Source organism: Phascolarctos cinereus, unplaced genomic scaffold (genome assembly GCF_003287225.1).
Source record: "Phascolarctos cinereus isolate Bilbo 61053 unplaced genomic scaffold, phaCin_HiC Scaffold_4;HRSCAF=312, whole genome shotgun sequence".
NCBI classification, from domain to species: domain Eukaryota; kingdom Metazoa; phylum Chordata; class Mammalia; order Diprotodontia; family Phascolarctidae; genus Phascolarctos; species Phascolarctos cinereus.
In genome coordinates this window covers 261,760,765-261,786,076 of record NW_027555847.1, presented here as the reverse complement: position 1 = coordinate 261,786,076, position 25,312 = coordinate 261,760,765, and the positions used below count along the sequence as shown (strand labels likewise).

The following is a 25,312-nucleotide window of genomic DNA, read 5'->3' as shown; positions in this document are numbered from 1 at the left end:
TCCATTACGGGATTTCATCTTGTTAGATTCAGTTGCATGTTCTAGCTCATCAATACCTTTTTAGATCTTGACTGTCATCTATTTTGTTAGGTATGCTTCCCTGTTTTATGTTATCTAGAAATTTGATGAATAGCTTATCACTTATGTCTTTATTCAAGTCATTGATAATAAATGTAGAACAACACAGGACCTTTGACTATTCCACTGGAAATATTTTACTGTGTTGATATTCAACCATAAATAGCTACTTTTTGAATCTGGCTGTCAACCAGCTGTGCATTCCTATGATTGTATAATTGTCTAATCAGTATCTCTCCATTTTCTCTGCAAAAATTCTGAGATACCAAATCAAAAAACTTGTATCATGAAATAGTTTGCCTGTTGGTTCCAAGTTTCCCTACATTTATCTAGGGTGGTCCTTGGAAAGCAGATATAAATTGTTTGGGGGAATATATTTGAAATTTTCTATTGCAGTAGAAACTGTCAGAGTGAAAGCTCTATTAACATTGCCTTCAAGAAGCCAGAACTACCTTCGTGCCATATTCAAGAATCAGAGTAGTACTTTTGATACATTTACAGTTATGACCTTCTAAATTCGTAATCCTTATTATGGTGGTAAAATGACCCTATTGTTAGAGGTGCATAAAGTGTAGCAGGTCCTATTGAACAGCTAAGGATTCAAATAAAGTCTCAACGATGGACTTCATATCGCTTGTCCAAGAATCAGTCTAGTTAAGTTTGTAGAGGGTTATTAACAGGTTGGTTCCTGGATGGTAATGTTTTTATTCATAACAACTCAGAGACTAGTACCTAAGATAGATAGACAGCTAGAACATTCGTTAAGTGCTTACTCTCCCCCAGGTTCTGTTCTAAGTGCTGAGAATACAAACAGAAGCAGAAAGAGAGGCAGTCCTCAAGGAGCTTACATTCTACAGTGTGTGTGTGTGTAAACATCTAAAAAGAGCTAAAAAGTGTGTATGAGGGAGTAGAAATTTATATATTGGGCCAAGGTGGAAAAGTCCAGAGAGTCAGGAGTGGAAGCTGTAGCCTGGTGAGCATGGATGGCATGGGCACTTCCTTAAAAGGCAGTTTGTGGCAGAAATTTGCCACTTGGAGGAAGGAATAGTAGTGATGGAAGCATCTCCATCTGTTGAGGTGGAGGTAAAAAAAATGTTTAGAGTCATGAAAGGGTCTGGGAGAGAAGTTATAGAAGTTGCAATCTGCATGAGAGACAAGATTTTCCGCACTGAAATTATAGACCTTTAAAGCATTGAAACACATTATTTCATTTGTTTTGTGCTATGGAAAGGTATCCAGAACTCTGGTTCCCTAGCATGAACACTCCCTTTACTAAAAATGACCAAGATCTCTTCTGTAATTTATAGTCTGAGAGTGGCTAGGAGCCCTGAGAAATGGGATACCTATGTGGTGCAGTGGATAGAACACTGGATATGGAATCAAGGACTTAGTTCAAATCCAGTCACTTAGTAGCTGTGTGACCCAAGCAAGTCACTTAACCCCTGTTTGCCTCAGTTTATTCATCTACAAAATGGGAATAATAATTGTACCTACCTTCCAGGACTGTTGTCAGGATCAAATGAGACAGTAATTTTAAAGTGTTTAGCCCAGTGCCTGACACATAGTAAGTGCTAGATCAATGTTATTTAGTTATTTTTCAGTCATGTTCAATTCTTCATGACCCCTTTTGGGGTTTTCTTGGCAAAGATAATAGAGTGGTTTGCCATTTCTTTCTCCAGTTCATTTTATAGATGACTAAACTAAGGCAAACAGGGTTAAGTGACTTGCCCAAGGTCACATAGATAGTGTCTGAAGCTGGATTTGAAGACAGGAAGAGGAGTCTTCCTTATTCCAGGCCCATGCTCTCTCCACTGCTACCTAGCTATCTCATATCAATGTTAGTAGTAGTTATTGTTATAATTATTATTACTGTTAGTGTTGTTGTTATGATTATTTCGTGACTTTCTTATGGTCACATAGCTGTTTGTCACAGACAGGATTTGAATCCAGGGCTTTTGTATCCAAGACTTATTCCCTATCTATTATACTACACTACTTCTTACTTAATATTTTAGAAAGAAAAATACTACTAGAACAAACTTTTTTAAGGGTTATAAAATGGTATTTTATTTTTGAAATTCCAGAAAGCTTATCAACACATTAAAGACAAGAGTTAAACTGTTTATATAAACAGTCAAAGGTCCACTCAAGAACAGAGAAAGAAAGGTGTATTTTGCTTCTGCGAGAGACAGAGCACCAGATCCTGTTATCTGTATGTGCTCCAGAAATTGTTGTCTGCCCTTCATTCTCAAATCTAAATTTTGATTGCTCTAGAAGTGGGAGGATCCTGGAGTCTGAGCATCTGTCTAGGGCTTATAGTGGAGTACATAAGAGGAAGTCAGAGAATTGTGGTGTTCAGAAGGAAAAGAGTTTAGAGACTCACCAAAAGGGCAACAACAATCATGAAATCTAAACCTCAGGGGCTGGGATATCCCTTGGATCAACAGCATTGCTTCCTTTTATGGCCGTGAACCACAGTTTTGATAAGTTCCATGTGACATACTTCAGCTCTTACGAAATAATCTTGAAAGTGAAGAAAAGGCTTTTTGGTAAAACACTCCCCCCCCCACCCCAAATCAATTCTTTCATCTAGGATATGAACCTAGGACCTCTCGTACCCAGAGTGAGAATCATACTCTGAGGTCAATGAGCCCAGGCCTTGGGATATGTGAGTGTTCAAAGAGGACTAGCACCTCTGGTTTGAGGGCTTGCTGAGGCTTTTTCAGGGTTGCTCATCCACCTTTGGTGTCCACCTGACACCCAACTCTCACCTGTGGCTCCAAGAAGCTGTAGCATGCCCCGTGGCCACACCCTGGTAGAACTATCTCAGCAAATAGGCTAAATTAAGTTGAGGTTAATTAGCAGGCCTCACCTATCAGTGAATTAGGGGGATGTCCACCCCAAGCATGTGAAGACTTCTCCCAATGGAATGGGCAGATGAGAACAATTTGTTCCAAAAGCTATGAAGGTGACTGAAGGAAGTGCTGTGGAATGCCTAGACCAGGGGTGGGGAAACCTGCAACCTTAAGGCCACATGTGGCCCTCTGGGTCCTCAAGTGCAGCCCTTGACTGAATCCAAACTTCATAGGACAAATCCCCTTGATAGAAGGATTTGTTCTGCAAAACTTGGACTGAGTCAAAAGGCCACACCCAAGGACCTAGAAGGCCACATATGGCCTTGAGGCCACAGGTTCCTCATCCCTGGCTTAGAACTTTGTCAAACATCAAAGATGCCAAGGTCATCCAATCCATGCTGAACCATCACGAGTCCTCCTAACTTTTGTTTTGCTATTAGACTTTGATGACTCTGAAGAGAGAATGAGGCTGATGACTTTCTGTAACTGTCTCACTTAAATCCAATTCACCTATGAGTCAAGACGTCATTCCATGATTTAATTGGTCCTCTTCAAAAACAAAAAACAATCAACAGTTTCTTCCACTTGGCTTTTATCTTCTTGGAATATGAAAACAATTTATAGGCTGCCCACTCAATAGTTACTACCTGCTCCTCAATTAAAGTGATATGACCCTGATTATGCTGAAATGTGCTGCATACTTCTGACTTGTCTTTCAAATTTCTATTGTGTACTACAATTTCTTTCATTTTTAGATTCTTCAAGTTGGTCAGTTTATTCACATTTTCCAGAAGTTTGTAGTTTTCACTGTGGCTGTTGGCCTCAGAGACTATTTTGGAGAACATGTCCTGTTATAACCCCATAATGTCAGCTGCACTGGGTTTGGTATCCTCCTCAGCTAATCTTCATAACAGCATCATTTAAGTTAAGGGAAGGAAGAAAAGAGAAAGGACAGTGAGAGTCAGGAGAAATAGGCAAGGGGAGGAGAAGGGTAAAGAAATGGTAGGGAGAACAGAAGGACAGGAGAGAAAAAGGGAAAAGTGAAGAGATAGGAAAGGACAGAGTCACTATTCTAAAAGTCTATTAAATGGGCTCCTTTTCTTGTCTCAGTGTCTCTTTTTTATTGATTCAGGGCCCAATCATGGACTTATCTGGGGACTATTCAGTAGTCATGAATATTCTTTAGCACTTGGCCAGGCCTATCTCCATGCATATTCCATGGGATAGCTCCATTTTAGTGGATCTAGGAGATTCCCTGATTATATCTCCATTACAAGAGCAATTTCAGGAAAAAAAGTTTTGAGTAAAGAAAGTAATCAACCTTGTGATCTTTACATAGCACTTCCTCTAGGGGTGTTTCTCCTAACCCACCCTGGAATTGATAGGCTAGATACCCAGAGAGTGGTTACTATTTTTCTGCTCAGAATACTTGGGGTAACCTTAAAGGGCCTAAAATTCTAATCCTGTCTCTCACAAGGCCCTGTTATGGTCTCCATTGATTATCAGCCAATAGCCTCAATTACCTTGCAGAAAAAAGGTATATATATATATGTATATGTATACATATACATATATATACACACACATATATACATATATTATGTATATATATTCATTTAGATTATATGTATATATACTTAGATTATATAGTAATAACAGTTGGTACAAAGAAGAAATCCACAGAAGTCTGTACACTTTCTCATAAATACAGACAGGGTTTGTGGGGAGAACAGCTATAAAGTACAGAGAGAATGAGGAGCATGTGAAGAGTATACACTAGCAAAAATTCATACCTTCTGGTTACTAGAAGTCCTTTCTTTCATAGAATTCTCATCAAATTCCCCTTACCTGGAGATCTCTGTTGGGCTTTGAAGGCTGGTGCCCTTATAGAGTCCTGAGGCTGCCTTTCCTCCATACAGCTAATTTGTCCTCAATGTGTTTTCAACTTTTGTTGCAGATATTGCCATCAACCACTGATGCTCTGGGGACTCTGTTACTAATGTAGATAGAAGACCAAATCTTCCTGAAGTTTACAAGATCATCTTCTGTTCAGAGTGGTGGTGACTGGGGGAGAGGAGAGGAAGAACTCAGTCCTCTCCCACTGAGAGAAATTCTCTCTACCACTTCTAGATTAGCTTGTTGGAACTTCTGATGGAATGTTTGATTCTGAGCTGGCTTGCTGTAAAATAACTAGGTTCAATTGAAACATTTTTTAAATGCCCAGAAGAAAAGTTCAGAAAGAAACACAGAGATTAGTTTTAAAGTAACATGTAGAATTTATTATATGCTTTTTTAAAAAAGCAAGCAGAATGAAATGGAAAGTCATGTTTCCATAGAGAATTCTTTTTGTGCTTTATTGTATATACAGAAATGATCTTTCTTGGGGTGCTTAAATTCATAATAAATTTATTTTTAAAAAATACACGTAAAAGCCCAGAGGTGTTCCTGATTCTTTCAAACAATCCCAACACATTTCTTGTGTGGAATCCCTTGATTTTATCCAATGATCAAAGTACTTCACTTCTTTGAAATAAAGTACTTGTTCATATCTAGTTTACCTATTGATTTAACAGATATTTTAGGCCTTCTATAATTACACTAATCAGGGTAGGGGAACTAAATATTAGATCTGAGCATTGTATTTCCCATACAAAATGTAAATTATTCAAAAAACTTTTTTGGTGCTACCTTTGAAAGGCTTTGCTTTTTTTTCCCCCACTGGAGAGAATCTTTCTGCTGTATTTGAAACTATACTTCCACCTAGTGGAATTTTCAGTAATTAAGCATGAAGATGATTTAAATGATTTCCTTAAATATGAAATCATTAGTAGAAACCTATACATCCTGACAAAATTTTAATATAATCAATTTAATCAGAATGGGAGGACTAAATTATTTTATACCCTTGGAAGAGGAGTCTAAGAATTTGTTTTGGCTTTAGTATTAGGTAATACATAGTTTAAGGATATACTTATAGGTAAATATATTTAGATAGAAAATGGATTATCTCAATATAAATTTCTTTTCTTCTTTTCCAGGAAAAAGAAAGAGGGGTTACAGAGGAGAGGCAAGATAATAAAATTTCCTTCTCCTCAAAAAAATCTTAAAGGAAGATAGATAGCATCAATATCATATTCAAGTAGTGGTAAATGTTTGATTACTGGTTCTTTGAAAAAAAAAGTATGTACAATACACTTTTAAGTATAATCTATCTTACTAACATTTTCTCCACCATTTTCTTAAGCCTTCATAACCAACATTAACAAAATCAAACCCTGATTTGTAGTATTTGCAGATTTCTGAGGTGTAAATGCTCACACAGGAAATTTAACAATTGGCTCACAAGCTGGCTCCAGCATACCCTTGCATACAACAAACCAAAGTATCTATTAAGAGCTATAGCAAGGGTATAGAAAAGTAACTAGTTTTATATATATATATATATAATAACTATTATATATTACATATGTGATATGTGAATATTATATATATGATATTTATTAAACACTTAATTTATACCAGGCATTGTGCTAAGCATTGGTGATACAAATAAAGGCAAGCAAGAAAGTCTTCTTTCTCAAGGAGATTATATCCCAATAGGAGAAAGTAAATCATGAAAGAGAGCTGAGAAGAAGGTTTGAGGTTAGAGGTAGGGGAAGGGAGATGTGGATTGGAGATACCCTAGAAATAAGGTAGCAGCTTGGATCTGGGCAAAATAAAGTAAAAACTCACTTGTCAGAGCCTGCAATTGTTCTAGTGGTAGAGTCCAAGATTATAATGGGGAGGAGGTAGGAATAATGGCTGGAGAGCAGAAGGCAGGGTTTGGAGATGTTCAGAAAGTCAGATGGAGTTCTTGATACAGTCAAGGGAGATAGGGCTCCAAAGAAGTCTATCAACCTTTTAAAGAAAAATGAATACTTATAATAGATAAATTATTCTCATAAATTAAGAAAGAACACACTCTATTAAACAGAGCACTCTTCAATAACAAAATCCAAGTAACAATAATAAAAATTGAAGTCCGACTCAAAATAATAACAAAACGTTTCCAATTCTTTGCTATTACAAAAAAGAGCCGCTATAAATATTTTTGTACATGTGGGTCTTTTTCCTTTTTCTTTGATCTCTTTGATCCTTTTTCTTTGACCCACTGGTGGTATTGCTGTGTCAAAGGATGTGTGTGGCTTTTGGGCATTGTTTCAAATCGCTTTTCAGAATAGATGGACCTAGATATAAAGGCTGATACTTACAAGCAAACTGGGAGAGCAAGGAATAGTTTACCCTATCAGATCTATGGAGAACAGAAGAATTCATGACCAAACAAGAGATAGAGAACATTATGAAAAGCAAAATGGATAATTTTGATTACATTAAATTGAAAAGTTTTTGCACAAACAAAACCAATGCAATTAAAATTAGAAGAAAGGTAGAAAATTGGGAAAGAATTTTTACAACCAGTCTCTCTGATAAGGGTGTTATTTCTTTTTTTTTTCCTTACTTTGGTTTATTTGCTTATTTTTTAAAAATTTATTTTATTAATTTATTTTGATTTATCAACAATCACTTCCATATGCTTTTGAGTTTAAAATTTTTCTCCCCCTTCCTCCCCACCACCCTCCCCAAGATGGCACACAATCTCATATAGGCTATACATTTACATTCTTATGAAACATATTTTCACATTAGTGAAGTTGTAAGTAAAAATTAAAACCGATAGGAGGAACCATCAGAAAGAGGAAACATAACTCAACAGAAGAGGAAAAAAAAGTTAGCGATTCAACTTCCATAGTTCTTTCTTTGGATATGGATAGCATTTTCCATCACTAGGCCTCTAGGGGTATCTTAGATCCTTGTATTGCTGAGAAGGGTTAAGTTTATCAATATTAGTCATCGCACAACGTGGCTGTTACTGTGTACAACATTCTCTTGGTTCTGCTCACTTCACTCAGCATCAGACCATCAAGTCTTTCCAGGTTTTTCTGAAGTCAGCCTGTTCATTATTGCTTATACCACAGTAGTGCTCCCCCTGCTTTTTTTACTTCACCTGAAGCACAATATATTCTGCTCCAGTCTTTTACCTTTACCTTGTATGTGTCACTCTTTTGCAAATGTGTTTCCTGTAAACATATTGTAGGATTGTGTTTTTTAATTCATTCTGCTATCCATTTCCGTTTCATGGAAGAGTTCATCCCATTCACATTCACAGTTATGATTACTATCTGTATCTTTTTTTCCATCCTTTCCCCCCTCCCGTTTATGCTTTTCTTTCTCCTTTCCTTTCCCCCTTCACTAGTGTTTTGCTTTTGACCACCACCTCCTTCAGTCCTCCTCCCTTTATTATCCCTTTCCCTTTTCTTCCCCTTTACTTACTGCTTCTTCCCTCCCTTCTTCCCCCCTCCCTTTTCTTTCCCCTTTTCCCTCCTACTGCCTATAGGGCAAGTTAGATTTCTATACCTAACTGATTATGTTATGCCCTTCTTGAGCCAAATCTGATGAGAGTAAGCTTCACCCCCCCCCCCTTCTTTCCCTCTGCTGTAATAGGATTTTGTGTCTTTTCCTGTAATGTAATTTACCCTTGTCTGCCTCCTCCTTTCTCAGTACATTTTCTAAGATCAGATATCCACTTATTTGGATCCATTTAACCCACTTGATTAGATTTTTTTTTATCATTACATCAAAGTCAACTAATATCCACCCCTTTATGTACTCCTTTAACAGGTGTAATAACAATACAGTTCTCAAGTTGCAAGTGTCATATTCCCTTGTAGGGTAAACAGCCTTATTAACATATTGTATCTTTCTGTCCCATTTACCTTTTTATGTCTTCTTGAGTCCTGTACTTGAAGATCAAATTTTTTGTTGAGCTCTGGTCTTTTTATCAGGAAGTTTGGAAGTCCCTATTTCATTGAATATCCATCTCCTCCCTTGAAAAATGATGCTCATTTTTGCTGGTAGTTGATCCTTGGCTGCATCCAAGCTCCTTTGCCTTATGGAATATCATGTTCCATGCCCTGCGGTCTTTTAATGTAGAAGCTGCAAGGTCCTGTGTAATCCTGACTGTGGTTCCATGATATTTAAATTGTTTCTTTCTGGCTGCTTGCAGCACCTTCTCTTTCATCTGGTAATTTTGGAATTTTGCTATTATATTCCTTGGCATTGTCAATTTGGGATCTCTTTCAGGTGGTGAGCAGTGGATTCTTTCTATGGTTATTTCTTCTGGTTCTAGGACTTCCAGGCAGTTTTCCTTTATGATTTCCTGAAAGATACTGTCCAGGCTCTTTTTTTCATCATGATTTTCAGGTAGTCCAATAATTTTTAAATTGTCTCTCCTGGATTGATTTTCCAGGTTGTTGTTTTACGGATAAGGTATTTTACGTTTTCATCTATTTTTTCATTTTTTTGTTTCTATTTGACTGATTCTTGCTCTCTCATAGAGTCACTACTTTCCATTTGTCCCATTCTAGTTTTTAACAGATTGTTTTCTTCTGTTAGTTTTTGTACTTCCTTCTTCAATTGGCCAATTGTGTTTTTAGGATTGTTTTCTTCAGTGTACTTTTTTTTTTCCTTTGCCAATTGTGTTTTTTAGGGACTTGTTTTCTTCAGTGTATTTTTTTCCAATTGGCCAATTGTATTTTTTAAGGACTCTTCTACCTCCTCATTTGACTTTAAAATCCTTCTTGAGCTCTTCTAAGAAGGCTTTTTGGGCTTCAGACCAGTTCATATTCCCTTTTGTGTTGCAGATGTGGGTTTGTTGACAATGTTGTCCTCTTCAGAATTTCTGTCTTGATCTTCACTCTTATCATAATATGAATCTATGGTACATTTCTTTTTACTTATGGTTTCTTTATTCCCTTGCTTTTAAAGAGATTGAGCTGTCCTACTGGGGAACAGAGGGCACTGACCCAAGCTTCTTGTGTTGGGAGCCTAGGTCTTGGTCACTGGCTTTGTGTGCTGGGCCCTCTTATGTTGGCAGCTTACCTGGTGTTGGGCTGGAATCAGCAAAATTGAAACTTTCAGGCAATTCTAGGTTGCCTGCTTTTCCTTTCCTTTAGCTTTCTTCAGCTCCTTTTAGAAGGGTGCTGCAGGGTGTTTATCTGCTTGGGGCCCCTGCAGTGTGCCTCCCTCATTTCTGCTAATGCACTGGGAGATTCCTTTCTGGCAGAGTGCTGAGGCACCTGGTGGTTTTCTGAGCTGGTTTCCACCAGTTCCCCCACCTTCACTAAGGCACTTGAAGGTCCAGGTGTTGGTGTTTGCCTGCTCTACCACCTGGGCTTCAGAATCTCCTCCTGGTTGACAGTTGGAGGCTGTAGGGTTCTGACAACTTACCTGATGTTGGGTTGGAATCAGCAAGGCTGGGGCTTTAGGAAGGCTCTAGGTTGCTTTCTTCAGCTCCTTCCAGATGAATGCTGCAGGGTGCTTATCTATCTGGGGTCTTTTGTAGTGCTGCTTCCCTTATTTTTGCTGAGGCACTGGGAGACCCATTTGTTGGGCTGCTGCACTGCTGTTCCCCGTCTTTCTTCCAGTTCAGCTGTTCCAGGGTTTTTTTTTTTTCTGGGGTGATATTTTCTCAGTTTCCAGAGGTTGATAGGGGAGGGTGAGAGCGAGTACCTTTTTACTCTGCCATCTTGGCTCCCAGAAGCAGAAGTCTTCATTTCTAAAATATATAGAGAATTAAGTCAAATTTATAAGAATACAAGTCATTCCCCAACTGAAAAATGGTCAAAGGATATGAACAGACACTTCTCAGATGAAGAAATTAAAGCCATCTATAGTCACATGAAAAAATGCTCGAAATCATTATTGATTAGAGAAATGCAAATCAAAACAACTCTGAGGTGCCACATCACACCTACCAGATTGGCCAACATGACAAAACAGGAAAATGATAAATGTTGAAGACGTGGGAAAACTGGAACACTATTGCGTTGTTGGTAGAGTTGTGAAATGATCCAACCATTTTGGAGAACAATTTGGAACTATGCCCAAAGGACTATAAAAAAATGTACATACGCTTTGACCCAGCAATAGCACTTCTAGGGCTATATCCCAAAGAGATCATACAAATGGGAAAAAGACCCACATGTACAAAAATATTCATAGCAGCTCTTTTTGTGTTGGCAAAGAATTGGAAATTGAGAGGATGCCCATCAATTGGGGAATGGTTGAGTAAGTTGTGGTACATGAATGTAATGGAATACTACTGTGCTATAAGAAATGATGAACAGGCTAACTTCAGAAAAACCTGGAAAGACTTGTATGGTCTGATGCTGAGTGAAATGAGCAGAACTGAGAGAACATTGAACATAATAATAGCCACATCATGTGATGACTAATACTGATAAACTTAACCCTTCCTAGCAACACAAGAATCTAAGACATTGCCAGAGGCCTCGTGATGGAAAATGCTATCCATATCCAAAGAAAGAACTATGAAAGTTGAATTGCTATTTTTTTTCTCTTCTGTTGAGTTTTGTTTCCTCTTTCTGATGGTTCCTCCTATTGGTTTTATTTCTTACTTACAACACCACTAATGTGAAAATATGTTTAATAGGAGTGTAAATGTACAGCCTATATGAGATTGTGTGCCATCTTGGGGAGGGTGGTGGGGAGGAAGAGGGAGAAAAATTTTAAACTCAAGAGCATATGGAAGTGATTATTGATAAAACAAATTAATGAAAGTTAAAAAAAAATAAAAAAAAGAATAGATGGACCATTCTTCCTCCAACCCCATTCCATGCCCTACACCAACAGGGTAGTATACCTGTTTCCTATATTCCCTTCAGCACTTGTCATATTATTTTTTTGTCATCTTAGCCAATATGTTGGGTATGAAGTGATTCTTCAGACTTGTTTTTAATTTGCATTTCTCTAATTATTAGTGATTTAGAGTATTTTTTCATATAGCTATTGATAGTTTTGACTTTTCCTCTGAACACTACATGTTCATAATCATTAACTATCAATTGGGGAATGGGTAAACAAGTTAGAGCATATGAATGTGATGGAATAATACTATGCTGTAAGAAATGATAAAAGGGATGGTTTCAGAAAAAAAAAACCTGGGAGGACTTATATAAGTAAAGTAGCAAAGTGAAGTGAGCAGAACCAGGAGAACAACTTATACAGTAACAGCAATATCATAAAGATAATAAACTTTGAAAGACTTAGTAACTCTGATCAACACAATGCCCAACAATTCCAGTGACTTATAGTGAAACATGTTATCTACCTCCAGATAGAGAACTGACAGACTCCGAATACAGATTTAAACGTATTTTCTTCTATTTTTCCCTTTTTTGCAGGGGGAACATGGCTAATGCAGAAATTTATTTGCATGAATATCCGTATTTGTAATGGTACTATTTTTGGTTGGAGTGGGGGTGGGGGGAGAAGATGACATTTAAAAACTGGAAACAAAATAGGAAAGCCTCATTAAAAAAACCAAAATAGGGGGCAGCTAGGTGGTGCAGTGGATAGAGCACCAGCTCTGGAGTCAGGAGGACCTGAGTTCAAATCTGGCCTCAGACACATGAAAACTCGCTAGCTGAGTGACTCTGGGCTAGTCACTTAACCCCAATTGCTTCACTGAAAAAAGACAATGACACACAACCAAAAAACCCCATAAATAATAACAAAATGCATAAAATATTTGGGAATCAATCTATGTGACTAGGCAAATCACTTAACCCCAGTTGTCTCACTAATAAACAAAATGAAACAAAACCCCAAATAATTACAAAATGCATGAAATATTTGGGAATCAATCTATGAAAGTACAGTTAATACCCATACAGATTCAATTACAAAATGCTCATTAAAGAAATAAAGAGAAACTTAAAAAAGATGGAGGAATATGTAGTGCTTATGACTGGATCTTGCCCGTGTAATAAAAATGACAATACTATCAGTTAATTTACAGATTTAGTGCCATACCAATCAAAATACCAAAGGGATACTTCAAAGAGCTAATAAAATATTAACAACAGTGTTCCCTCAATTATAATTAAGTAATTAATTTAATAATATTTATTTGGAGGAATGAAAGATCTAAGATATTAAAATAAGTAATGAAAAAAGATAGGAATGAAAAGGGGAGATAGACCAGAGGTCTTTCCAATGAGATCAAGGATAAAGCAAGGATGCCCACTATCACTACTACTATTGTGCATAAAATGCTAGCCGTAGTAAAGACAAAAAAAAAAGAAATAAGCACAGTCAAGAATAAGAATAGACAAAGAAACAAAATTGTCACTTTTTGCAGATGACATGATGGTTTACTTAGAAAATCCTACATTAACAACAAAAAGTAATTGAAATAATAATTTCTACAAAGTTGATGCACATAAACTAAATCTACATACACCATCAATATTTTTGTATATTACTAACAAACCTCATCAAGAAGAGATACAAAGAGAAATTCCATTTAAAACAACTACAGAAAGTATAAAATACTCTGAATCTACCTTTTTTTTTATTGTGCTCAGTTCTGGGCACTGCATTTTATTATTTTTTTATTAATTTATTTTGATTTATCAATAATCACTTCCACAAGCTTCTGAGTTTAAAATTTTTCTCCCCCTACTTTCCTATCTTCCTCCCCAAGATGGTATGTAATCCGATATAGGCTAAACATATACATTACTATTAAACATATTTTCACATTAGTCATGTTGTAAGGAAGAATCAGAACCAATGGAAAGAACCACATGAAAGAGGAAACAAAACAAAACAGAAGAAAAAATAAAGCAAACAGTATGCTTCAATCTGCATTCAAACTCCATAGCTGTTTCTTTGGATGTGGACAGTATTTTCCATCATGAGACCCCTGGAGATGTCTTAGATCCTTGCATTGGTGAGAAGGGCTAAGTCTATCAAAATTAGTCATCACATAATGTGGCTATTATTGTGTTCAATGTTCTCTTAGTTCTCCTCACTTCACTCAGCATTAGTCTATATAAGTCTTTCCAGGTTTTTCTCAAGTCTGCCTGCTCATCATTTCTTATAGCGCAATAGTATTCCATTACATTCATGTACCACAACTTGTTCAGCCATTCCCCAATGGATGGGCATCTTCTCAATTTCCAATTTTTTTGCCACTACAAAAAGAGCCGCTATAAATATTTTTGTACATGTGGGTCTTTTTCCCATTTGTATGCTCTCTTTGGGATATAGCCCTAGAAGTACTATTGCTGGGTCAAAGGGTATGCACATTTTTATAGTCCTTTGGGCATAGTTCCAAATTGTTCTCCAAAATGGTTGGATCATTTCACAACTCCACCAACAATGCATTAGTGTTCCACTTTTCCCATGTCTTCTCCAACATTTATCATTTTCCTGTTTTGTCATGTTGGCCAATCTGATAGGTGTGATGTGGTACCTCAGAATTGTTTTGATTTGCATTTTTCTAATCAATAGTGATTTAAAGTATTTTTTCATATGACTATAGATGGCTTTAATTTCTTCATCTGAGAAGTGTCTGTTCATATCCTTTGACCATTTTTCAGTTGGGGAATGACTTGTATTCTTATAAATTTGATGTAGTTTTCTATATATTTTAGAAATGAGGCCCTTATTAGAGATAGTGGTTGTAAAAATTCTTTCCCAGTTTTCTGCTTCCGTCCTAATCTTGGTAGCATTGGCTTTGTTTGTGCAAAAGCATTTCAATTTAATGTAATCAAAATTATCCATTTTGCATTTCATAATGTTCTCTATCTTCTGTTTGGTCATGAATTCTTCTGTTCTCCATAAATATGACAGGTAAAGTATTCCTTCCTCTGAATCTACCTTTCAAGGCCCACAGAAAAATTGTATGACTACAACTATAAAACATTCTATACAGAAAAAAAGAAAAACATATCTAAGTAATTGGAAGAATCTTAATTGCTTATGGGAATGTTGGGGCAATGTAATAAAAATGAATAGATGGCTTAATTGATTTACATATTTAGGGCCATATCATTGAAAATATCAAAGGATTACTTTATTCTAGAATTAGAAAAAATAATAATGAAATTCACTTGGAAGAATAAAAGGTCAAGAATCTTAAGCAAAATAACGAAAAAGTGGGAAGAATCGGGGGCTAATAGAGGAGTAGATGTCAATTATTCTACAAAGAAATAATCATCAAAATGTTTTGGTTAAGAAATAGAGCATTCCAGGGGCAGCTAGGTGGCGTAGTAGATAGAGCACAGGCCCTGAATTCAGGAGGACCTGAGTTCAAATTCGGCCTCAGACACATAATACTTAACTAGCTGTGTGACCCTGGGTAAGTCAGTTAACCCCATTACCTAAACAAACAAACAAAAAAAGAAATAGAGCATTCCATCAGTAGAACAGATTTGATACGTAACATACAGAAGTCAATGAACGTTGTAATCAACTGTTTGACTAACCTAAAGACCTCAGCTACTCAGATAAGAACTCACTATTTGACAAAAACATCTGGGAAAATTGGGAAGCAGTCTGGTAGAAATGAGGTTTAGAACAAGTTCTTATATTATATACCAAGATGGGCTCCAAATGGATATGGTGACAGATATAAAGTTGATATGAACAAATTAGAGGAGGAAAGAAAAAAAACAAGATCTTTCAGATCTATGAATAAGGGAAGAGTCCATAACTAATCAAGGGCTAGATAGAATCACAGTAGATAAAATGGACAGTCCTTTAAAAATTTTTTTTAGTACTTTTCCCCAATTACATGTCAAGACAATTTTTAGCATTCATTTTTACAAGGCTTTGACTTCCAAATTTTTCTCCTTTCCTCACTCCCTCCCCTCTCCTCTTCCTAAAATGGTAGGCAATCTGATACAGGTTATACATGTGAATGTATTTCCATGTAGAATGCATTTCCACATTAATCATATTTGTGAAAGAAGAAACATATCAAGAGGAAAAAAAACTTGAAAAAATAAAGTGAAAAAAGTATGCTTTGATCTCTATTCAGAGTAAAAAAAAGACAATCTTGATTACATAAAATTAAAAATGTTTTTGCATAAACAAAACCAATGTAGCTAAAATTAGAAGGAAGAAGATAATTGGGGTGGGGGCAGGGAATCTTACCAGCAAGTTTCTCTGTTAAGCATCTCATTTCTAAGATATCAACAGGCAGTTTTCAAAGGAAGGCATTCAAACTATCAATAACCTGGAATTGTGTTCCACAAATTGCTAAACCATGTGTAACCTTTGAATCAGCAATACCATTACTAGGACCATGCCCCAAAGAGGCAAAAGAATGAGGAAAAAGACACATATGTACACAAATATTTATAGCAACTCTTTTCGTAGTGGCAAAGAACTGGAAATTAAGGGGTTGCTGATCAACTGGGGTATGGTTGAATAAATTATATCAAATTGTGTAATAGAATACTCTTGTACTATAAGGAATGATGAAAGTAATGGTCTCAGAAAAATCTAGGAAGACTTGTATAAACTAATGCAAAATGAAATGAGCAGAATCAGGTGGAAAATTTTATATAATAACAACATTGTAAAGAGAAGTAGCTTTGAAAGACTTAAGAATTTTAATGCAACTACCATCCACCATGCTGGATAACCAATAAAGAACCATGATACCTCCTAACAGAGAGGTAATTGCCTTAAGGCCATGTAAGACATGTATTTTTTGAGCATGACCAATGAGGGAATTTGTTTTCCTTGTCTTTTCATATTTGTTACAAAGGTTTTTGTTTTTCTCTATCTTTTTAATGTGGGGGAGGAGGGAGGAAGAGAAAATAAGTTTATGTTTGTTGAAAAAAATCAAAATAAAAAGGAATGAAGGGGGAGTAGCAATCCAGATCTCAAATACAAAAGCAGCAATCATCAAAAGCAGTTAGTATTGTTTGAAAAATAGAAAATAAGATCAATGAACATACTAGACAAGGAAGAAACCGAAATAACTTAACTCAACTATCAGGGGTTTGATAAATTTGTTTTTTAAAATCAGTTATTAATTTTTTTCTTTTTTCTTTTTAAAATTAATTTATTTTGATTTATCAGCAATTACTTTAATATGCTTTTGAGTTTAAAATTTTTTCTCCCCCTCCCTCCCCACCTTCCTCTCCAAGATGGTGTGCAATCTGATATAGGCTATACATATACATTCCTATTAAACATATTTTCACATTACTGATGTTGTAAGTAAGAATTAGAACCAATAGGAGGAACCATCAGAAAGAGGAAACAAAATTCAACAGAAGGAAAAAAAAAAAGCAAATAGTATGCTTCCATCTGCATTCAAACTCCATAGTTCTTTCTTTGGATGTGGATAGTAGTTTCCATCATGAGGCCTTTGGGATCCTTGTACTGCTGAGAAGGGTTAAGTTTATCAATATTAGTCATTGCACAATATGGCTGTTATTGTGTACAATGTTCTCCTAGTTCTGCTCATTTCACTCAGCATCAGACCATATAAGTCTTTCTAGGTTTTCCTGAAGTCAGTCTGTTCATCATTTTCTTTTCTTTTTTTACATCACCATAGTTATCCCATGTATTCCTTCTCCACCTCCTTCCAGAAAGCCATTCCATATCACAAATAGTATTTTTTTAAGAGAGAAAAAAAAGTCAGTATAACTGATTAATATGTTGAAAAATCTGAAAACATGTGCAATGTGTAACATCTGTGGACCTCCCAATTTCATAAATGGGTAGGTTGGGAATGTCTTCTTATATCTCTTCATTCAAGTGCTGTTTCACCTTTATTATTTTGTTACATTTACTTTTGATTTTTGGTATGTTGTTCTTTATATTTACATTGTTGAAGTCACTGTGCATATTATTTTCTTGGCTCTGCTTACTTAATCCTGCATCACTTCATTTAGATTTTCCCATGCTTCTTTGTATTCATTATACATGTAATTTCTTACAGAACAGTAATATTCAATTACATTTATGTACCACAGTTTGTTTAGCCATTCTTAAATTGATAGGCATCTACTTTGTTTCCAAGTCTGAGCTATCACAAAAAGTGGTGCTACAAATATTTTGGAGTTAATGAGACTTTTTTCTTATCGATGGCTTCCTTGGAGCATAATCCTAGTAATGAAGTCACTGGTTCAAAGGGTATGGACATTTTAGTCACTTTAGTTACATAATTTCAAATTGCTTTCCAAAATGGTTGTACCATTTCCCAGCTTCTACCAAAAATATATTAGTGTGCCTATTATTGCACAACCTCTCCAAATTTGATGGTTGTTTTTTTTGGTCACTTTTGCCAATTTGGTGAGTATGATATGGAACCTTAAGGTTGTTTTGATTTGTATTTCTCCCGTAACTAGTGATTTAGAGCATTTTTAAGTGGTTGTGAATACACTGCAGTTCTTTAGAGAGTATGTTTTTTTCGTATCCTTTGCCCATTTATCTATTGGGGAATGGCTATTAGTAATAGCTATATGTGTGTATGTATGTGTCTGTCTGCTTATTTATCTATTTATCTATCTACATTGTTTATAGACCTTGGAAACCAACCCTTATTAGAGAAATTTGATACAAAGTGTTTTTCCCACTGGACCACTTTCCTTCTTATCCTTGATCATTAATGTGGTGAAGAAGCTTTTCACGTTTGAGTAATCAAAGTTATCTATTTTATCTTTTCAATTCGCTCTCTCTTTTGCTTGGTTAAGAATACATCTTGTACCCATAGCTGTGAGGGGTATATGAGGGGTATTATTTCTTTTCTAATGTTTTTGGTATGATTTTTAATATCAAGGCCATATCTATTTAGAATGTATTATGGAATATGGTGCTAGGTGTTGATCTAAGCCTAATTTTCTTCTAAGTAGTCTGAAATTACTTCTAATTTGAGATGGCTTTCCAGTTTTCCTGACAGTTTTTATTAAATAGGGAGTTTTTCCCCAGGTAACTTAAGTTTTCCACTTCATCAAATACCAGATTATTGAGTTTTATTATTTCTCAATCTTCCTTGTCTAGTCCGTTCCTTTGCCCTATCTATTCTTTAACCAATACCAGATGGTTTTAATAACTACAGCTTTTTAATATAATTTGAGGTCTGGAAGTGCTACTTCTTTTTGGCTTTACTTCTTTTAATCATTTTCCTTGATATTCTAGATTTTTTTGGTTTTAGTTCTAAATGAATTTTGTTATTATTTTATCAAGTTCTGTAAAGCATCCCCTTGGTAGTGTAATTGGCAAAGCATTAAAAGTGTAAAATAATTTTGATGGTATCATCATTTTTATTATATTAGCAAAGCCTAGCCATGAGCATTGAAAAATCCTCCAGCTATTTAAGTTACTCTTTATTTCTTTACTGAGCACTTTGTAATTGAATCTATACATGTCTTTTGTGTGCTATGGGATGTTGAGTCCCCATTTTTAAAAATTTTGTAGCTATTTGTAATGGGATTTCCTTATTATTGCTTCTTGTGTTTTGTTATTGTTATATAGAAATGCTATTGAATTTTGAGGATTTATTTTGTAGCCTGAGACTTTGCTGAAACTATTAACTCTCAATTAATATCTAATAATGTAATTAGTATCTTTGCTGATTCCCTGGGATTTTCCAAGTAGATCATCATATCTTCAGGAAACAGGAATCTCCTCTTAACCTATTTTTATTCCTTTAATTTCTTTCTCTTTTCTTATTGCTAAAATTTACATAACCATATCAAATAATAGTGGTAAGAGTGGTCATTCTTGCTTCAGTCCCATATTTATTGGAAAAGGCTCTAATGTATTCTCATTGCACATAATCCTTGTTTTTGGCTTTAGATTCATGCATTTTACAATATTAAAAAAGGTTTCTCTATGCCTATACTTTGTAGGGTTTTTAGTATAAAAGTGTTATACTTTTGGGGCAACTAGGTGGCGCAGTGGATAGAGCACCAGCCCTGAAGTCAGGATGACCTGAGCTCAAATCCTGTCTCAGACCAAACACTTGACACTAGCTGTGTGGCCCTGGGCAAGTCACTTAACCCCAATTGCCTAAAAAAAAAAGAAATTACTTTAAAAAAAGTGTTATACTTTGTCAAAGGCTTTTTCCTGTATCTATTGATGAATTGATAATTTAAGAAATTATGAAATGGAGGTAAGCACTCAGACCTCTTTGGATACTGGCTGGGAAAGACCACAATGGCATCAGAAGTAAGGCTGCAATCTCACATTAATAAGGCACAGAGGTTGTAAGGGCAAATGGTACAGAAGGTACAGAGACAAGCTGTGCAAGGGATATAGAGGCAGATGGCATTCAGTCAGGGCAAGGTGGCAAAGGAAGGCAGGTCTCGGTAGGGAAGCGAATGGGAAGCAGGAGAAGCACCAAGAATCACGGGTTGAGAGTACTCAGCATGGACTCAGAAAGGTATGGAAGAGCACTAAGGCAGGGGCAGGGCAGGAGTCTGAAGTCTCATTCATATAGATTTTTTTTGGAGGGGAATAGACTAACTCTTATCTGTGCCACCTTGGGTTTAGCTCATTTAACATATCCACATCATCCCCAAATCGTCAGTGTTATTTGGTGTCCTGCTGGTCTTACTGTGGATGTCTGGAACTTGTCTGAGATTTTCATGTCACAGGACCAAAAGACACTAACGGGAATGTCTATATGGCTTTCCCTGAATTCACCATACATTGCCAGTATGTGATTTTTGGTTAATATATGGTACAATTTGTAAATTAAATTCCTTTGAACTTTGGAATGGTTTGCACATGACTTCTAGGTTTCCCTTTGCAATCTTACTTCTTACTGTTGCCATGTCATACTGACTACTTATAAACTTACCATACTGACTATAAGAGAGGGGTGGGGTTGGTCAGAAGGAAAGAACAAGATGCATTTTTAACACAATTCAGATGATCATGTGGTTTTGGATGTTTTGGTGTTTGCTAAACTTGTAAACAGATTACTTACGGAAGAACTCCATATTTGACAAGAACTGTGGGGAACAGTGAAATGCAAACTGGAAGAAATTTGGCTTAGACCAACATCTTACAACACATTCCACAATAAATTCAAAATAGATATGCAGCCTGAATATTAAAGCTCATATCACAAAAACATTACAAGAGAAGCATATCGTGTGGGACAAATGAAAGTTTCTCATGTGAGATGTAAGCTATGCTCCAAAAATGTAGTAAGGCTTCAGCATGAGCTGTGCCTGTTTCACTTTCGTTATTGGGGAATGGGGGCTGTGCACTAGCTGCCCACCCCCCTCCCTTGTTTTGTAAACCCCCCCTTTTGTTTTGTGCCTTAACTTTACCAAATAAGGTAATCTTCTAGCTCTCAAGCAAGTTTTGGCTGAAATGTATCTCTTGGGTTCTAACTATAGACTGTGAGGTCTCTTGCCTCAGACAATGAGGAGAAAGAGATTGAGACAAACAGGTTGGGGAGGGGGGCTTTTTGGAGTGATTTGTCTAAAAGTATGTATACTACTTGCTGTTGTTTGTGCTTCACCTCACTACTCCAGTCTGCTTTGGGTAGGAGACACCCAACTCTCGCTGGAGACTTGCTAGAATAAAACCTTCTGTTTTCTAGCTGGAGATACCTCTGAGTTTTTATTTGGGTAAGTGGTCTTGATTCTACTCAATATTATTATACCTTTCACAGTTTTGGGGAAGGAATACATTCTTAACCTACAAGAGATGGAGGCAATTATAAAGAATAAAATAATTTTGATTATATGACAGAGAAAAACTTTTGCACAAAATTAAGACATCTACGATAAAAAAGAGAAACAATCCACTAGTGAAAAAATCTCTATATCAAATATTTTTGATTAGGGTTTAATATCTTAGACATAGAGACAACAAACAGACCAAAGGCCATTCCCCAACATAGAAGTGGTCAAAAATATGCACAAATAGTTATCCAAAAATATTGTAATCAATCCACAACTTCAGGAAAGGATGTTCCACATCACTGATTCTGAATACACATTGCTATCTTTCCATCTCAAAGGAGATGCAATTGTATTTATAGTTTATATACTCAGATGTGCATGTATTATCTCCAACATAAAGTATCTAGAAGGGAGGGCATTCTACAAGCCGTTGAACTTGGCAGCCCAAAGAGTTGCGTAGTTCTCTCGATTTGAGCCCCTTGCCTTAGCCGCAGTAGCCCTGGGCCTCCTTTGCACGCTTCCACCGCCCTAAGAGCCAGCACTCGCTCCTCCCCTTATTTTGGAGAGAGGGAGATTGAAAAGGAGAGATGGGGGGGGCGTGTGGGCGCTTTGGCCGTAAGCGGATGCAACGACGCGTTTCCGGAGGCGTGTAAAGTTTGAGGAAGCAGTGTCCCGGGTTCAGCCACGGGGTCTCGGTCTTCTAGCTTGCCTGGCGGGGGCGGGCAGGGCGATCCCCGAGGCGGCCGCCGCAGGGTTCCTCCGGTCGTGCTGGGGACTCATCGCTCCGGCGCTCCGGGTAACGCGCGCGGCACTGCGCGTGCGCCTGGGAGCCCGCGCCCCTCCCCCGGCCCCAGCCAGTTGCAGTGGTCTGCTGGGCTGCCTGCCTCTTACTGCGCCCCGCCGCTGGCGCCCCCGCCGCCGCCGGGCGAGCTCAGCGCGAGCGCAGCTGGCCCTAGCGAAGCAGATGACGGAACGAGCGCTGGCGGGAGGAGGAGGCCGCTGCCAGCTCGAGAGGGTCCCGGGGTGGGAGCGGAATCCGCCGCAGCCGCAGCCCCTCCTCTTGCTTGCCTCGCCGTCCCTCCCAGCCGGCTGGGAAATGGGACCAATATGAGTCCCGAGCTGCCGCCGGAGAAAGAAGAGCAGGCGGTGGCAGCTGCGGCGGCACCCGCGGCATCAGCGGAGGAGGAGGAAGGAGGCGGCATCTGCAAAAAGAGAAGTAGCCGCATTATGCTGGTGAGGAGGATCGGCGCGAAGCTGGGGGGCAGCAGCTCGGTGAGCGCTTGGGGATCCTGGGGGGCGGAGGGGGTGGGAGCGCACGCGTGCGCGGCCCGGAGCTATGGCACGCGGGTGGGCGGGCAGATAATTGCAAACTCCTCCCGCAAGCACTTTTGCCCTCGGCTGGAGGCATCTCTCGCCCCCGCTCCCAGCCGCGGATGCTTTCGCGACTTCCATCCAGCTTCTTGGGTACCTGGGAACTGAGCCCGGAGTCTTAGCTCCAGACCCAATTAATTTCCAGATCAGGAGGGAGAAGAAACCGTTGTGGGTATTAAATGGGAAGGAAGAAAGTTACAATTGGGAAAAAAAAAGTTCCTCTTCTGGAGCTTTGCCTTAAAGTTTGTGTGCGTTGCAACATGGAGCACCTGACAGGGATTAAGCATGTTTTCTATGAGAGTCAGGGCATGGTTTTTTTTTCTTCTCTCCAAAGTTGGTCTTAAGTTAGGCATGAGCTGATGTCTCTCCATGTATCGGATGCCAAATATGAGAGGGAATGCTTGCAAACTGCACCTACTAACGGGCACATCCCATAACGAGAAAAATGATTACCACAAGGAGAAACGAAACACCTAAATGTTTTCGTCAAAGCCGGGTTTTTTGTGTCATGAACCCTTTGGCAGTCAGGTGAAGCCTATGTGCGCCTTCTGAGAGTGAGGTTTTTAAATGAATAAAATACATGGGATTGCAAAGGAAACTAATACATTGAAATACAATTAACAAAATATGAAAAAAAGTTCATAGATCCTCGGATTAAGAACTTTTGAGTTCAAGCCTGGATTTTCATTTTTTTGGTTGCATACGCTTCTGGGGTAGTGAACCTTAAAGTGCTTTTCTGAAGACCCAGTTTTTGGACCCAAAACTGAAATACACAGGAACCGTTTTCTACCAGTGCATTTGGCTTCAGTCTTCAAAATCTACCGTGCCAGGAAGTTAGTATTAGTTAGTCTATGGAAATAGTCTGTTAGGAAGTTAATCTATGTATTGTTTTATCTTTCCTGAGGTTTGTCAAAAAACTGGGTCAAGTTGACATGGAGGCAAAATTTTGAACTCTTTGCCAGGAAAGAAAGTGGCAACTTGCTTTAGCACTATGTCAAATAGTCTAGATCTCCCAGAGAAATGACCTTCCCCAAATCATTTTCGGCTTCAAAAAGTTTTTCTCATTTCATTGGCAGTCTAGGCATATAGCCTTTTGCCTCCAGTTTGGGCCTTTGTGGTCCACAGTTATACAACTCTAAACCTGCAGTCTCTTTTTTGGAGGGAGTGGTTTAAGTGTTCTTTAGCCTATGCTTGGGGGAAGAGAAATGATAGATCAGTATTATTTAGTAATCCCTACATATTGTTTGCTTTTAAAACAATTCTCTAGCATTGAAGAGATTGTAGAAATTTTGAAGCCATGTAAAAAGGTTTTTTTAAAAATAAGGTAAACAAATTGGAATGTGGAGATTAACTGTATATGCAAACGTTTTAGTAACCTGTGCAGATCTAAAGTCACTGCTTAGGAATATAAACTGGTTTGAGACCTAGTTAGGCCGTTAGTTTATTTCACTTAACATATTACTGTGCCTTGGTGGGTTAGAAAAGAATCTTGAAAGTTCTTCCAACTCTTAAAAAAAGTTTGTACATAGATGTTTGATATGTTGAGATGTTGTAAGGCAAAATGTATACCACAGAATTATTATGGTAGAAGTAGATAATTGGAATGGGTATCTTTTTATGTATAGTAGTAATTAGAAAATAGAGACAGCCAGGTGGTGTGGTGGATAGAAAGCTGGGACTGGAGTCAGGAAGACTTGGGTTCAAATTTAGCCTCAGACACTTGCTAGCTGTATGACCCTAGTCAAGTTACTTAACCCTGTTTTCCTCAGTTTCCTTATCTATAACATGAGCTGGAGAAGCAAATGGCAAACCCCTCCAGGACCTTTGCTAAGAAAACCCCAAATGGAGTCACAGAGTCAGACACGATTGAAACAACTAAACAACAAAAAAGTAACTAGAAGGGTCTACAGTTTTCTCATATATCTTAAACTGTTGGCTCTTTTTTCCTTTGATACAACATTATTTTCTCAACTTCACAGATTAAAAAAAAACAAAAAACCTCAGTTCTCAGAAATTTACAGGACAGTGTAAGGGAAAGGTAAATCTTTCTATGGATAATTGGCATCCAGTTGAACTTTTTTGTTTCTTGATGGCCTAGAGCTGGTCAGTTGACTTCTGTTAGTGATAGTAAGCTCCTAAGTAAATTGTATCCACATGAATAAACTTTGACTTTTTTTGGGGGGGGTCTCATTAATTTTTATTTTTCTTAATACTTTCTTTTAAGTAATATAAAGAAGTTCACGTGAGAATTTTTAATTGCAACTAAATTCCTTCTTAGTATCACTGGATGTGGGAATATATAGCATGAAGGCTTGACCTCCATTTGACAGTGAATAACTAGGACAAGTTTCCAGAGTGTTGGCTATACTTAATAAGGGGAATGGCATGTTTACTTGGCTGTGTGGTAAGGGAGCATCCACACATTTTATGCATTAA

At 37.5% G+C, this 25,312-nt stretch overlaps 1 protein-coding gene across 2 annotated transcripts in view; it reads left to right on the top strand.

The window, feature by feature from the left end:
• The first annotated feature begins 22,136 nt into the window (after window positions 1-22,136).
• SLC71A2 (solute carrier family 71 member 2) overlaps window positions 22,137-25,312 on the top strand; it is an 84,664-nt gene continuing 81,488 nt past the window's right edge. The window contains exon 1 of one of the 2 annotated variants that reach the window (XM_078153017.1): window positions 22,137-22,777. In XM_078153017.1, coding sequence (XP_078009143.1) covers window positions 22,613-22,777 — 165 coding nt within the window. In that variant the 5' untranslated portion in view covers window positions 22,137-22,612. The remainder of the gene's footprint in view (window positions 22,778-25,312) is intronic. The other variant, XM_021004550.2, reaches the window with a different exon arrangement.